Source organism: Meles meles, chromosome X (assembly GCF_922984935.1).
Source record: "Meles meles chromosome X, mMelMel3.1 paternal haplotype, whole genome shotgun sequence".
Lineage (NCBI taxonomy): Eukaryota > Metazoa > Chordata > Mammalia > Carnivora > Mustelidae > Meles > Meles meles.
The window spans coordinates 11,083,052-11,096,689 of NC_060087.1; the positions used below are offsets into that span (position 1 = coordinate 11,083,052).

Genomic DNA, 13,638 nt, shown 5'->3' on the forward strand with positions numbered 1-13,638 from the left:
GGAAATACATGAGTATACTGGGGAAATAATACATGCTAACAGAAATATAGTAGATTGGCAATAAATCATCACTCTCATCCACTCTTCCCTACCAGCCTCCTGTCAAGTAAACAATGCTCCTTTTAAATGCTAATAAATTCCTCTGGGTGTCATAAATTTCAGAACTCTTCAAATGAACTACCTGTTTGGTTGAGGAAGATCCAAAAAGAGCACTATATTATCTGCGGATAAAATCTAAAAATGTCTCTAAGAAACTATATCAAGTGTGAGCAATAGAAAGTATCTTTGGAAAAAAAGGTAGAATTAAGATACTCAAATAAAAATTTCAAAAAAACCTAAGACCTCAAAACCTCAAAAGAAAACCCAAGAATATTAAACATAATTTTATAAGCATAATATGGATAGATGTACTTTTCACAACCTTTAGGACATTATTTACCTAAGTAAATTAACTTGGCTACAGAATAGGTCTGCTGTTAAAAACGTTTTTCTACCTATATAACTGGAAATCATTTGTTGGAGCCTACCCAAAATCAAGCTCCATTTTCCCTTTTCCAACAACACTTAGGGTATCTGAGAAGTAGGTGAACACAGGGGAATGGTGATCCACTAAGAGAATTAGGAAAGACTACGTTAAAGGTTTTCTATGTCATCCTAAGGACTTCTCACTTTCTCTGAACAGTGATACATCACTGAAAGATTTCAAAGATAGAAATCACAGGACTGATGATCTCAGGGTCCTGGGATCGAGTCCCGCATCGGGCTCTCTGCTCAGCAGGGAGCCTGCTTCCCTCTCTCTCTCTCTCTCTGCCTGCCTCTCTGCCTACTTGTGGTCTCTCTCTGTCAAATAAAAAAAAAAAAAAAAAGAAATCACAGACTGTACTTCTGAATGACAAAGATCCTGGTGACAGTGTTGAAGATGGGGGTAAGCTGAGAATGGAGGCAGAGCCCATCAATTAGGAGATAATTATGAGTTCTTAATTAAAAGATGTGCCTTTGGAAAGCAACTTGGCAAGTCACCTGAAATACATATATCCAGCAATTTCATTTCTAGATATGAACCCAGAGAAACAATCTTACATACTAATGTACAAAGACATTGCTCTAGAATGTTTATTGTGCTGTTGTTTGTAACAGCAAAAAAGAAACTTCAATGACCATCAATAGAGGAATGAACAAATACAAATGGAATATCATACTACAGTTAAAAATGAATCAGATCTATGTATATACCACCATGGCTTAATTTCAAAAATCAAATGAAAAAAAACTGAGTTGCGGAAAAATGTATTCTGCAGTACATTATGTATCTAAATCAAAACACGTAAAATGACATTACATATTTTCTGTTTACCTACAAAAGCTACATTCCCTGAATGCTTCACTGCCAGCTACTATTCTAAGCACTTTGGACTCATTTATTTCTCCCTACATTCTTTTTTTTTTTCAAAGATTTTATATATTTATTTGACAGACAGAGATCACAAGTAGGCAGAGAGGAAGACAGAGAGAGAGGGGGAAGCAGACTCCCTGCTGAGCAGAGAGCCCCATGCGGGGCTTGATCCCAGGACCCTGGGATCATGACCTGAGCAGAAGGCAGAGGCTTTAACCCACTGAGCCACCCAGGCACCGCTCCCTACATTCTTATGCTATAGGCAATGTTATCCCATTCTACAGATGGGGAAATTGAGGCATGGAGTTTAAGAATCTTCTCAAAGGCCTAAAAATAGGAAGGGACAGAGCCAGGATTCAAACCCTGGCAGCCTTGTCCAGAATTTAAAGAGCAAAGATTCTGGAAAGATTCATGCCAAATTCCAACGACTATTTATTCTGGAGAAGGGGAGAGATAGCAGGTAGGGGAGTGGAGCCAGAAGAAGACTTTAGCTAGAGCTGCAATGTTGTTTTTTAACAATGTATTCAATTATTTTTAAACAATATGTCCATTTTCCCCCATAAAAATCTGTAGCATATTAAAAAAAAGTCTCGGCCAAAGAAGTTAAAGTGTCAATCACGGTTGACTGTAGATGGTGAAAATATGGGGACTCTTCTTCCTGCAATTTCTCTGTACTTTTCAGTATCTTCCAGTTTTTTAAAAAGAGCCTGTATGGAATCGTTTGAATGCAAAACGACTTCCTTTCACTACTTTAGCCAACAACTACAAAATTGTTCCAGTGCCGTATAAACCGATCTTTCTGAAGTTTGGCACTTAATGTTATTTTGCACTGGATAACTGTCAGAGGGTCCCCCTGTGCGTTGCAGGCTATTTAGCGATACCTACTAGTTGCCAGTATTGGGCCCCAACCCGGTCGTGCCAACCAAAAACATATCCAGACACTGCCAAATGTCCCCTGCGAGACAAAATTGCCCCAAGTTGAGAACTACCCCAGTTCATAAACTTTTTTTTTAAAGATTTTATTTATTTATTTGACAGAGAGAGATCACAAGTAGGCAGAGAGGCAAGCAGAGAGAGTGAGAGGGAAGCAGGCTCCCTGCCGAGCAGAGAGCCCGATGCGGGACTCGATCCCAGGACCCTGAGATCATGACCTGAGCCGAAGGCAGAGGCCTAAACCACTGAGCCACCCAGGCGCCCCAGTTCATAAACTTTTAAGATGCTTTACACCTTTTAACTTTATATAACTGCTTTAGTTTAACGATTTCAAAAACATGACCCTTGTTAAGTTTCTCACACTCCAAGTGGGAAAGATGAGGCGAGGGTGAAAAAAGCTTCAAGCGAAATAATCACATACAGCAAGGACATGCTGAACATAGGCCGCGGCACACTCGTTTCCATCCCCTTATTCCGCAAAGACGGGAACCAACCCAGCTCTGCCACCCAGCCCCGCGAAGGCCAGGTTGGGGTAAGGGACGACTGGCCAGACCTACCTCACTGCGCGTGGTTCTGCGTCCCAGAGCCGCCACTTTCCCGACTCCCTACGCCGGCGCGGGGTCCCTCTGCTCCAAACCTCCCGCCCGCGCGCTGCATCCTGGGAGATCCGGGCTGGAGGCTGCGTCTAAAGCGGAGGAGGCGGAGCCTGCCGAAACAGCCCGGAGACGGTTGCCAAGGGAGGCTGAGGGGGCGGGGCCTCCAGGGAATGTTGTGAAAGCAAAGGGCAGGCGGAGCTTGTTCGGGCGGAGCTCCGCGCGGGAAGCTCCCGTGATCCGGCGGTAGGCGGAGGCGGGCCCGCAGTGCAGTGGACGTCTGGGGAGCGGAGCCCAAAGGAGAAGCTAATGGAAAGCCAGGCTGGGGCCTGGTTCCGCCTCCAGACCCAGGCGGCCACAGTGGATTGGACAACGCAGCGACGCTTCCGCCCGCCTCCCACTGTCACGCGACCGTCTCCACCTCCCGCCCTTCCCTCTTTACCTCCCGGCCCGCCTGGCCAGTGATGAGATATTCGGACAGGTGGAGAAGTGGCCACGGCGATCGAAATCACGTCCACGACCGCGACCATGGCCGAGGTGAGGAGGCAACCACGCCGCTGCCGGCCCTCCCGGCAGACCCGGAAGCTTCCTCTGAAGCTCGGGGGCTCTGCGCCCAGGTGTAGGTGGGTTGGGCAGAAGGGAAGCGGGGTGGTGCGCGTGGTGTCTAAGCGTCCTTTCGTGTCTCCCTTTCAGTATCACGCCCAGAATAAAGCCAAGCTCATCTCTGAGACCCGACGGAGATTCGAAACCGAATACGTGACAGGTGGGTACCGCGTTCTCGCTGTTGAGGCAGGTGTGCATGAGCGTCCCCAACTTTCCAAAGGTGTTTGCAGGTGTCTTTGGGAGGCTTTAGGGACCATTTCGACCCTCACAGTAATGATGCCCTGCACGTTTCCAAGGTTCTCTTTAGCATAACACGCCGTGCACGCTGCTCCCAACTGGTCAGGTGATAACGCCCATTGCTTCCTAAAGGGTTAATGTAAGTTGGAAATTGGTCAGTTTCTAGCATCTGGAGTTCGTGGAACTTAAAGGACACTTTCAAGGCCCATGGTACAGGTGACACTGTCCAGTGCACGGTTTTCTGCTGACCTTTCACCAGCAACAATAGAGAAAAAGAATGTGGAAACCGCCATAATGCTATTCACGTGTACTTAATTGGGGATACAAATTCCTTGGATATTTTGCCTAATTCCACTTCATACAACCCAGTATGCTACCCACGGAGTAGGCTTTCCAGGGCTGGAACAAGTTCTCTTTCATCCCACACTGTACCTAGACAAAGTACCTGTGAGTCCAGAATTGATTTATTAGTTGAACATTATGTGTTCATATGGTTGAACAGATGTCCCAGATACTTGAAACTGATGATTTAATCCTTGTACAGTATTTTTAAAACCTGTAGGATGATTTTATCATAAATATGAAATATTGAATCCTGGCCCTGCCACTTAATAGCTTAGTTGTCTTTTCTAAGCCCCGTTTCCTTATCTGTGAAATATGAATAATTAGGTTAAGAGGATGAACTGAAAAAACACAGATCAAATTTGCTAGCATGGGGTTAACCTATTGTAGGCTCTCAATGAATATTTTGTCCCAAGTTGATTTGGTTGCTGTGGAAGGGTTTAAGCTGCTGCATCTTGAATTCAGTGCCCTGTAGAGATTCTCTGCAACTTTAAACTGCCCTAGATTAAATGTCAATGATGACCTAGAACAAGTAAGGAAATGTGTTCCAAATAACCTGGTCAGTAAATCTGTTCATCCTCCCTGTCAATTTTCTTCCCATCCCAAACTTTGCACCAGGGAGTTGCAAAAGCACTCGATTCACGTTTAGTCCAGAGAGCTCATTTAAATAATATAGGTGGTTCCATTAAAAAGGTAATTCTAAGATTGCTTTCTATAGAAATGTTCTTATAGTTACATGGTTTATAGTATTTTAAGAATCCAGAACCTGACCTAATGGGCTAGTGTCTTCCCAGTAGTTGGGTACTCATGCCCAATGGAGGAAGCAGGATATATGTATACATGTGTGTGTGTGTGTGTGTGTGTGTAGTTATACAAGTTTAGCAATAGATAGGATCTTAAAAGTTATCTTGGTCCAGCCTTCTCCTCTTTAAAATGAAGAAAGTAAGATCTAGAGAGATTAAGTGATTCACTTCGAATCCTTGGTGTTAATGGCTAGGCCTTGGGCTAGTTTTCTGAATTTCACTATAGTGAAAATCTTTTGGCAACACCATCATGTTGCCTTAGATCATGTCACTCTTCAATACATTCCCACTATGTTTAGAATAAAAATCTCAATTCTAAAACTTTTCTATAAGGATTTTATTTATTTATTTGACAGAGATCACAAGTAGGCAGAGAGGCAGTCAGAGAGAGAGGAGGAAGCAGGCTCCCTGCCTAGCAGAGAGCCCCATGCGGGACTCGATCACAGGACTCTGAGATCATGACCTGAGTCGAAGGCAGAGGCTTAACCCAGTGAGCCACCCAGGTGCCCCAAAAGCTCAATTCTTTATGGTGGCCTACAGTGCAGGGCCATATATGCTGAAGCTCATGCCCACCCTTACATCCTAATTTGTAACCACTCTCTTCGCTTAGTACAGATTTCACCACCGCCCACAGTAAGAAACATATCACACATTGCAACACATAGCAATCCCTCACACATTCTCACAACATGCACACATAACTGGAACAAAAGTTCCTTAAAGAATATTTATTCAGAAAACCCATGACCCCTGTTGCAGTGAGCCCCAAAATTGACATCACAACCTGCATGACCCAGGGTTTGAAAAACATGACCAGCTACACTGCTTCTTTTATGTTCTTCAAACAGACTGAATCTATTTTTATCTTGGGACCTTTCCACTTCTCTTTGTTTGGGAGGCTCTTGCCCAGATAGTGTTCATGGCTAGGTCCTTTTTTTCTTTTCCATTTTGGTTTAAATGTATCTCAGAGGCCTTTGCTGATTACTGAATAGCCTCCCTGTCTTGTTTGTTTTGTCCCCTTTACAGCTCTTACCATAACCGGTAATTATCGTGTTCATTTGTTTACTTGCTTATTGTTCATTTCCTCCAGTAAAATGTATATGGGTCTGGGGCGGCCAGGGCAAGGACTGACTCACTTCTGTATACTTAGCACAGTTTTCAATATATACTTAATATGGCAATGCTTAAACATATACATAGGAAGATTAATCTGAGTCTGCCTTATGAGTTGCCCTAATTGGTTCCCCATCCCATCCCATTCCCCCCCCCCCCACAAAGTCTGGCAAAGAGCAGCCCTCACAATATGTTTCATAAAGACAAGCATTATTTCCAAGTAGAGCACTTTATGGCATTAAGCATAGAGAAGGTTTTATCGTTAAATATACACACTTGGGTTCGTGTGAATGGGTTACCTGCACAGCTGTTGTAAATACTAATTTAATTAATTTAAAGACTTGAATGGGAAAGGAAAAACCTGCGAAGACTTTTCTACCTTGTTTCCTGAGATACTGCATCAGGTAAAGGTAAAGTAGGAAAGTGGTAAAAAGGGATTTTTGATCTGCCTGTGTTCACCCTTTCAAGTTTACTTTTTAGAAATTAACTCAAGTGCTTAGAGAACCTGTACCTTCCTAATTCCTCTTTCATTTCACCCTTTCTGTTGTCACTAACAATATTTTGTTCCAAAAGACGCGTAAGGCTGACATAAGCAAACATGACATTTTTCCTAAAAGAAAATATTGTCTGCAAATACATCACTTTAAGCACTGGCTATACTCCAGAAACTCTTTTGGAGGTAGGTTCTTGGGAATTCCAAGCACATTTTTGTTTCCATAGAAATTAAGTTGCCAATTATGGATAGATTTGTAGCTGTCGGAAGGAATAAAAGTTCATAATTGTTTTATGCATTACAAGTGGTCCTTTTTTCCCTCACTGTTTCTGTGAGAAATTCCATGCTGAGTCTCAAACGAGAAACATTTCCCGTTCTCTCTTCCTCCTTCTGGTGGCCAAGGCAAGCGACTACTCCCTTCTGACAGTAATTTATTTGGTTCCTCAAATACTCATTATGTGCTTAATTCTGAGAAGCAGTGTGTCCTTATTAGAGAAAGAACTGAAGAAGGATAGAGCCCCTTCCTGAACTACTACATTCTAGTAGAGGCATTAAGACAGAGCTAACTATTAGAATTCAGGCAAATCATACCAAGAGGAATAAGTGCTAAAATCATTTTTGTAGAAGTCAAAGACAAGGAAAAAAAAAATCACACGTGGTTGGGGCGATTGGGTTAGCACCAAGTGAAAAAACAGAAAAGGTGGAAATTTGGGAAAGGTGGAACTTTGGAAAATGGTAGAACTTGGGCAGGTAGAGAATGTGATCCAGATGGATCAAATAGTCTGAGCTAAGGTGCTGTAGTGAGAATGTACAGGGCACGTTCAGGAAGCCATGGGAAGTCCGCTTTGAAGAGCTCTAAGAGGAGGGTAAGCACACCTGCTGAAAACAGTGGGAATGCGGTGTAGAGAGCTTTGAACAGAAACGATGTTTGTGCTTTAGTGAGTTTGCAGAGCAGTTGAGGGATTGGTGTGTTTTCTTATTTTAGGTTTGTTTCTTGACTTTATAAGTATATGAATTAATTTGAATAAATTTGGATAATACCAGAAAAGCCAGAAAAGTCCCCCATAAGCTAACCATCCGGAGATAGCTCTGCTAACAATGGAGGCATCTTTTTTCCATTTGGTTTTTGGTTTTATTCTTTATGGGCTCCACACCCAGCATTCAGCCCAGCAGGGGGCTTGAACTCATGATCTTGTGACTGAGACCTGAGCTGAGATCCAGCTGGGAAACTTAACCAACTGAGCCCCCAGGTGCCCTCTATATGTTTTTTTCCTGTATGTTAAAAAGTACTTAAAAGACTATCGTGTATGTAATTTTAGGGCTTGCATTTTATACTTGACATGACCAAGTTTATTTTCCCTAGATTGATGAAGTAAATAGTGTTTTTACATTACTGTTTAATACTCAGCTCAGTAAAAAGAGAATTTTCTTTTAAATACTTCCTATTTGGATATTTATATTCCTTCCAGTTTTTTGTTAATACAGTTTTTTGTGCAGTAGTTCAGATTGTTTCCTTAAGATTCATGTCTAGAACCAGAATTATTGGTTTCAAGAGTGTGAATATTTTTAAGACACTTCATAGTATGTGCTGCCTTTTCCTCCCCAGAAGTTGCACCAAGCTTCATTCCCACCAGCACGTGTGATAGTGTTAGTCTCACCACAGCCTTACCCACGTATGGCGTCGTTACTCCTTAACTGATGGTTCTTTTAGTTTGCATCCTGGTTGCTAGTGAGAGTAAATTTCTTTTCAGATACTTACATTGGTTTGTAGTTTACATTTTTTTTTCATTACTATGGCTTTTAAAATTGGTTTGGGCTTTTCTTGTTTATGTCACTTTCACTTTTTTCATTTCTAAAATTTTTTTTTATTGTGTGGTGTTAGTCACCGTAAAATGCATCATTAGTTTTCAATGCAGTGTTCCAAGATTCATTGTTTATGTACAACACCCAGTGCTCCATGCAATCTGTACCCTCCTTAATACCCATCACTGGCGCTCACCCATCACCCCACTCCCCTCCCCTCTAAAACCCTCAGTTTGTTTCTCAGAGTCCACAGTCTGTCATGCTTTGTCTCCCCCTCCAATTTCCCCAATTCAGTTTTCCTTTCCTTCTCCTAAAGTCCTCCATGTTATTCCTTATGTTCCACAAGTAATTCAAACCATATGATCATTGACTTTCTCTTCTTGACTTACTTCACTCAGCATAATCTCCTCCAGTCCCGTCATGTTGACAGAAAAGTTGGGTATTCATTCTTTCTGATGGCTGAGTAATATTTCATTGTATATATGGACCACATCTTCTTTATCCATTCGTCTGTTGAAGGGCATCTCAGCTCTTTCCACAGTTTGGCTATTGTGGACATTGCTGCTATGAACACTGGGGTACATATGGCCCTTCTTTTCACTCCATCTGCATCTTTGGGGTAAATTACCCAGTAGTGCATTGCAGGGTCATAGGGTAGCTCTGCTTTTAATTTTTTGAGGAACCTCCACACTGTTTTCCAAAGTGGCTGCAACAACTTGCATTCTCACCAACAGTGTAAGAGGGTTTCCCTTTTTCCACATCCTCTCCAACAATTGTTGTTTCCTGCCTTGTTCATCTTTGCCATTCTAATGCCTGGTGTAAGGTGGCATCTCAGTGTGGTTTTGATTTGAATCTCTCTGATGGCCAATGATGATGAACATTTTTTCATGTGTCTGTTAGCCATTTATTTATCTTCATTGCAGAAGTGTCTGTTCATGGTCTTTTGCCCATTTTTGACATGACTATCTGTTTTTTGGGTGTTGAGTTTGAGAAGTTCTTTACAGATCTTGAATATCAGCCCTTTGTCTATAGTGTCATTTGCAGATATCTCCTCCCATTCTGTGGATTGCCTCTTTGTTTTGTTGACTGTCTTTTGCTGTGCAGAAGCTTTTGATCTTGATGAAGTCCCAAAAGTTCATTTATGCTTTTGTTTCCTTTGCCTTTGGAGACATGTCTTTAAAGTTTTTTCATGTTTCCAATTTATTCAAAACTACCCATTCCTTTGTGGTTTCTTTGCCATTAAATAATTTTCTCTCATTTGATAATTTCCTTTTAATTTTTGCTTTTTCTTGGTTTATTATTTTTTACAATTTGAAATATCTTTTAAGTACAGATTGTATGAAACACGAATAAAGTGAACACGCATGTACTTAACACTGCCATTCAGGGGCAGTGGTGTGTCCTGCATTTGGTGTTACTCATTCTCTTGCTTTTCATTAGCTTTATTGCCTATGATGTATTCTTCACCAGTACTTTATTAAGTTTAGCTATTTTTGAACTTTAAGTGAAAGCTGAATGTAGGAGCACCTGGAAGGCTCAGTGGGTTAAGCCTCTGCCTTCGGTCAGGTCATGGTCTCAGGATCCTAGGATCGAGCCCTGCATCAGGCTCTCTGCTCAGCAGGGAGTCTGCTTCCCCCTCTCTATCTCTGCCTGCTTCTGATCTCTCTCTCTCTCTCTCAAATAAATGAAATCTTTAAAAAAAAAAAAAAGCTGGGGCACCTGGGTGGCTCAATGGGTTAAGCCTCTGCCTTCAGCTCGGGTCATGATCTCAGGGTCCTGGGATCGAGCCCCACTTCGGGCTGTCTGCTCAGCAGGGAGTCTGCTTCCCCTCTCTCTCTGCCTACTTGTAATCTCTCTGTCTGTGTCAAATAAATAAAATTTTTAAAAAATATTTTTGTATTTTTTCCAGACTTGATCCGAATTTTATTTAGGCACATTTATAGTAACTACAGTATACTTCGAAGATTTTCTCAATGGATTAGTAGGTCAATTAGAATTTAATCTTACATTCATGGATAGCATTCTACCTTATGTTAGTGAAAATTCATTTATATAGTATTTAAAATTTTCAGAATGTTCTTGATCTTCATAAAGCTGTGGGTACGCAGACCTTATCTCCATTTTACAGAGAAGAGAACCAGGCCTAGAGTGACTTGCTCTGTCCCTATAGATAGTTAGTAGCATGGGTCTTCTGATTCCATCACTCTGCCCCATATCCTGAATTTGGCTAGACGTTTTTTCATATTCATTACCTTTAAAATGCAGTTCTGACCTGTTGGTAATTTCACCAGCCGACAAATATGGGGGAGAAAAAGTTAACAGTAAAATTCACCGTTTTACAAATAAAAACTGTATTTTTCCTGCAAAACTTAAAAATTTTTTGGAGTCTATATGTGAGAGACAGTATGAAGGGGTGCGAGTGAGGGTGTGTGTGTGTGTGTGTGTGCGTGTGCGCGCACACACAAGAGAGATGAGAAGCTGAGAAAGAGAAGTCATCTTTACCCTGAAACATGTAGTACTGTCTGTCTGAGAGCTCGACCTCTATTGCCATTTATCTTTAGTTCTGTCTCTGCCAAATTCTAAACTTGAGTAAGTGTTCGGTGGTGATCCACTGTATAAGTATAGGACCTATCTACACAGCAAAATTCATGTAAGAAATAAATAATGGAAAGAAACAGTGAACCATAGGTGAAACCGTTAAGGTTTCTTACAAAGGAGTGGCCAAAATGAGCGTTGAGCTCTTTGGAAGAACTGCAAAGTTCAGGCTTAAAAAGCCATTACTTGAGATTAATGTTGGTTTGCGATGAAGTTTTCACTGGTTTGCGGCAAGACGAAAGTAGTGAGGATAAGGTATTACGAGAATGTAGGCATATAAATACATGTCTCTGTACACAACTGATATCTTCCTCGTTTTTTGCTTTAATTATTGCAGAGGTAAAGCCTTTCAAAATGATGTCTTGAGTAGGTGGGAAGGGCAGAGGTGTGCGTGCACAAATGTGTGTTTGAAAGCTCTAGTTACCTTTCGAGTGTACCTCTTTAGTTTATTCCTATAATATCTGCATTTACCAGAGGACCGGTTTTCTGAAAACCACCTCACACTTTTTTTTTGTTTAATCTGAATTTTTTATTATTGATATTTTGCATTTTTAAAAAATTTTGTATTTATTTCTTATTTTTTTATAAACATATACTGTATTTTTATCCCCAGGGGTACAGGTCTGTGAATCGCCAGGTTTACACACTTCACAGCACTCACCATAGCACATACCACCTCACCCTTTTGAGGGTTAAGTTGTCTGGGGGCCGTGCTTGAAAGCAGCAAATTGTGTTTCCATTGGCCAAGCTTTCCTTTCCTTGAATGTTCAGTTGACTCTCTTTTTCTCTGTCTCTCTCCCTTTCTCTCCTCCTCTCTGTCCTGACTTTCTTCCTGCCTCCCTCCCTCCCCACCACCATACAGACCTCCTCTCCAATCCTCTCCTCGGTCTTTTCCCCCTCTCTCTTTCCCTGTCTGTGTGTAGGGGGGTAAATGTTGAACAGGCATTTCATGTATTAGCACAGGTCCTGACATTAACAGTAATTAGTCATTTTGATGTAAATGGAGATTTCTAATTTCAAAGACTTGCATCCCTAAAAGCTATCCAAAAGCAGTTTGCTTTACATTTCGTAGTAACAGGCACGGTCTCTTTTATGGTATCCCTAGTGGTAATACCAGCAGTGGTTATAATGATAGTAACAACAGTCACGGTTTGTTCTTCTTACTATGGCTAATATTTCTTTTTAACCACTTGCCATACATTGTTCCAGGTAAGTTGTTCTGAGTTTCGTCTTTGGACCCTGGGGGTTGCCCAGGATTCTGCAGGAGCCCATGAGGTCAAAACTGTTTTCATAATTATGCTAAGAAGCCATTTGCCTTTTTTTTTTTTTTAATAATGCTGACATTTGAGCTGATTGCACAGAAACCAGGATGGGCAAAACTGCCGGCTCATCAGCCCAAATCAAGGCTAGTGGTCATAGTAGTCTTCACTGTGGCCACTCTCAGTTTAAAACAACAACAAAAGAAGCCGGTTTTATTTTAGAAAGCCCCTGATGAAGCAGTAAATTTTATTAAACCTTGACCCTTTATTACATGTCCTTTGAATGTTCTGTGTGACAGAATCGGGCAGTACACATGAAACACTTCTGTATGCTTGGATTGCCAACTGAATTCGTCACAGTCTTCATGGCCAGCAAACTGCGCTTATTCAGACTTCGGCATTTGGCAGAAATGTTCTTGAAAATGAAGGAATCTAGCCTGTAAGTCCCAAGGACAGCTCTGTATTGGCAGAGCGGAGAGGCGGTGCAATGGCCAGACTGGAGGGTGCTTTCCCAGGGCGCAGGTGCTCTCACGGGCCCTCCTGATGTGAAACAGCGTCCGCTCTTTTCTGTCCGACTCATGTTTATAAATTAAAGACGATTTGTACTTCGCATACTGATGAACTTTTGAGGAACAGAGCCGAAAAACATTTTCCAGGGTTTACCTGCTATAGAATCAGTCGTCATATAGATTAGAAAATGAGAGCCCAGATATCCAAGGTAACACAATGCCAAATGCATGATTCATGGTCTAATCTTATTTTATCGTGCTTTAAACTTCCAAGTACTTTCATACGTACCTTTTCATCTGATCTTCGCACAGCTCTGTGATGATCTAAAGCAGTTTAAAGATAAGGAAATTGAGGCTCAATGAGTCATCTTTGCAGTTTATATTTTCCTGCCTTGTTGGCTGTTATCTCTGATGGCTTGAAATAAGGCGGAGCAAATAGGAGATAAAATCTATAAAACTTGGCATCTGACGAGATGCAAAAAGAAAAAAAAAAAAAGAGATGAAGGAGCCAGGGAATTTTCTAAAGTTCCTGCTTGGGCCCCTGGGAGGGTAGCATTAACTGAGACAATGAAAATAGAGAAGGATTAGATTCAGTGATCCTGCAGGCCTTTTCACCGGCACTAGTATAACCTGCTTTGAAGGAGTCCTACACTGTATGTAGGCTGTGCTGTTACATATCGTCGCTGCATGGGGAGTTCGGGCACTCTGATTGAAGGGAAGACATGCAAAGTGCCTTAAGAAAGGCTCAGTTTATGTCCTGTAGCTGGTCACAGGAGGGAAGGAGTTCCTTCTGGGCTGAGGGGAGTTTTTGTGGAAGAGGAAGCATTTGAAAGAAGTCTTACAGAATGGTAGAATTTAGATGTGCAGGGGTGCTTGTGACACAACCAAGTTCACTTACAGAAAAATAAAGCAACATGTGGAAAGAGGAGTATCAAGTACCATAGCTTCTGTGTAAGCAGATA

At 41.7% G+C, this 13,638-nt stretch overlaps 2 protein-coding genes across 5 annotated transcripts in view; one reads left to right on the top strand and one right to left on the bottom strand.

Moving 5' to 3' along the window:
* FANCB (FA complementation group B) overlaps positions 1-2,970 on the bottom strand; it is a 38,235-nt gene extending 35,265 nt beyond the window's left edge. For both annotated transcript variants that reach the window (XR_006816921.1, XM_045996490.1), the window contains exon 1: positions 2,884-2,970. The gene's annotated coding sequence lies outside the window, so the exon portion shown is untranslated. The remainder of the gene's footprint in view (positions 1-2,883) is intronic.
* Positions 2,971-3,194: 224 nt separating this feature from the next.
* Positions 3,195-13,638, top strand: part of MOSPD2 (motile sperm domain containing 2) — a 55,052-nt gene continuing 44,608 nt past the window's right edge. For 2 of the 3 annotated variants that reach the window (XM_045996040.1, XM_045996041.1), the window contains exons 1-2: positions 3,195-3,456; positions 3,613-3,682. In XM_045996040.1, the coding sequence (XP_045851996.1) occupies positions 3,448-3,456; positions 3,613-3,682 (79 nt within the window). In that variant the 5' untranslated portion in view covers positions 3,195-3,447. The remainder of the gene's footprint in view (positions 3,457-3,612; positions 3,683-13,638) is intronic. The other variant, XM_045996042.1, reaches the window with a different exon arrangement.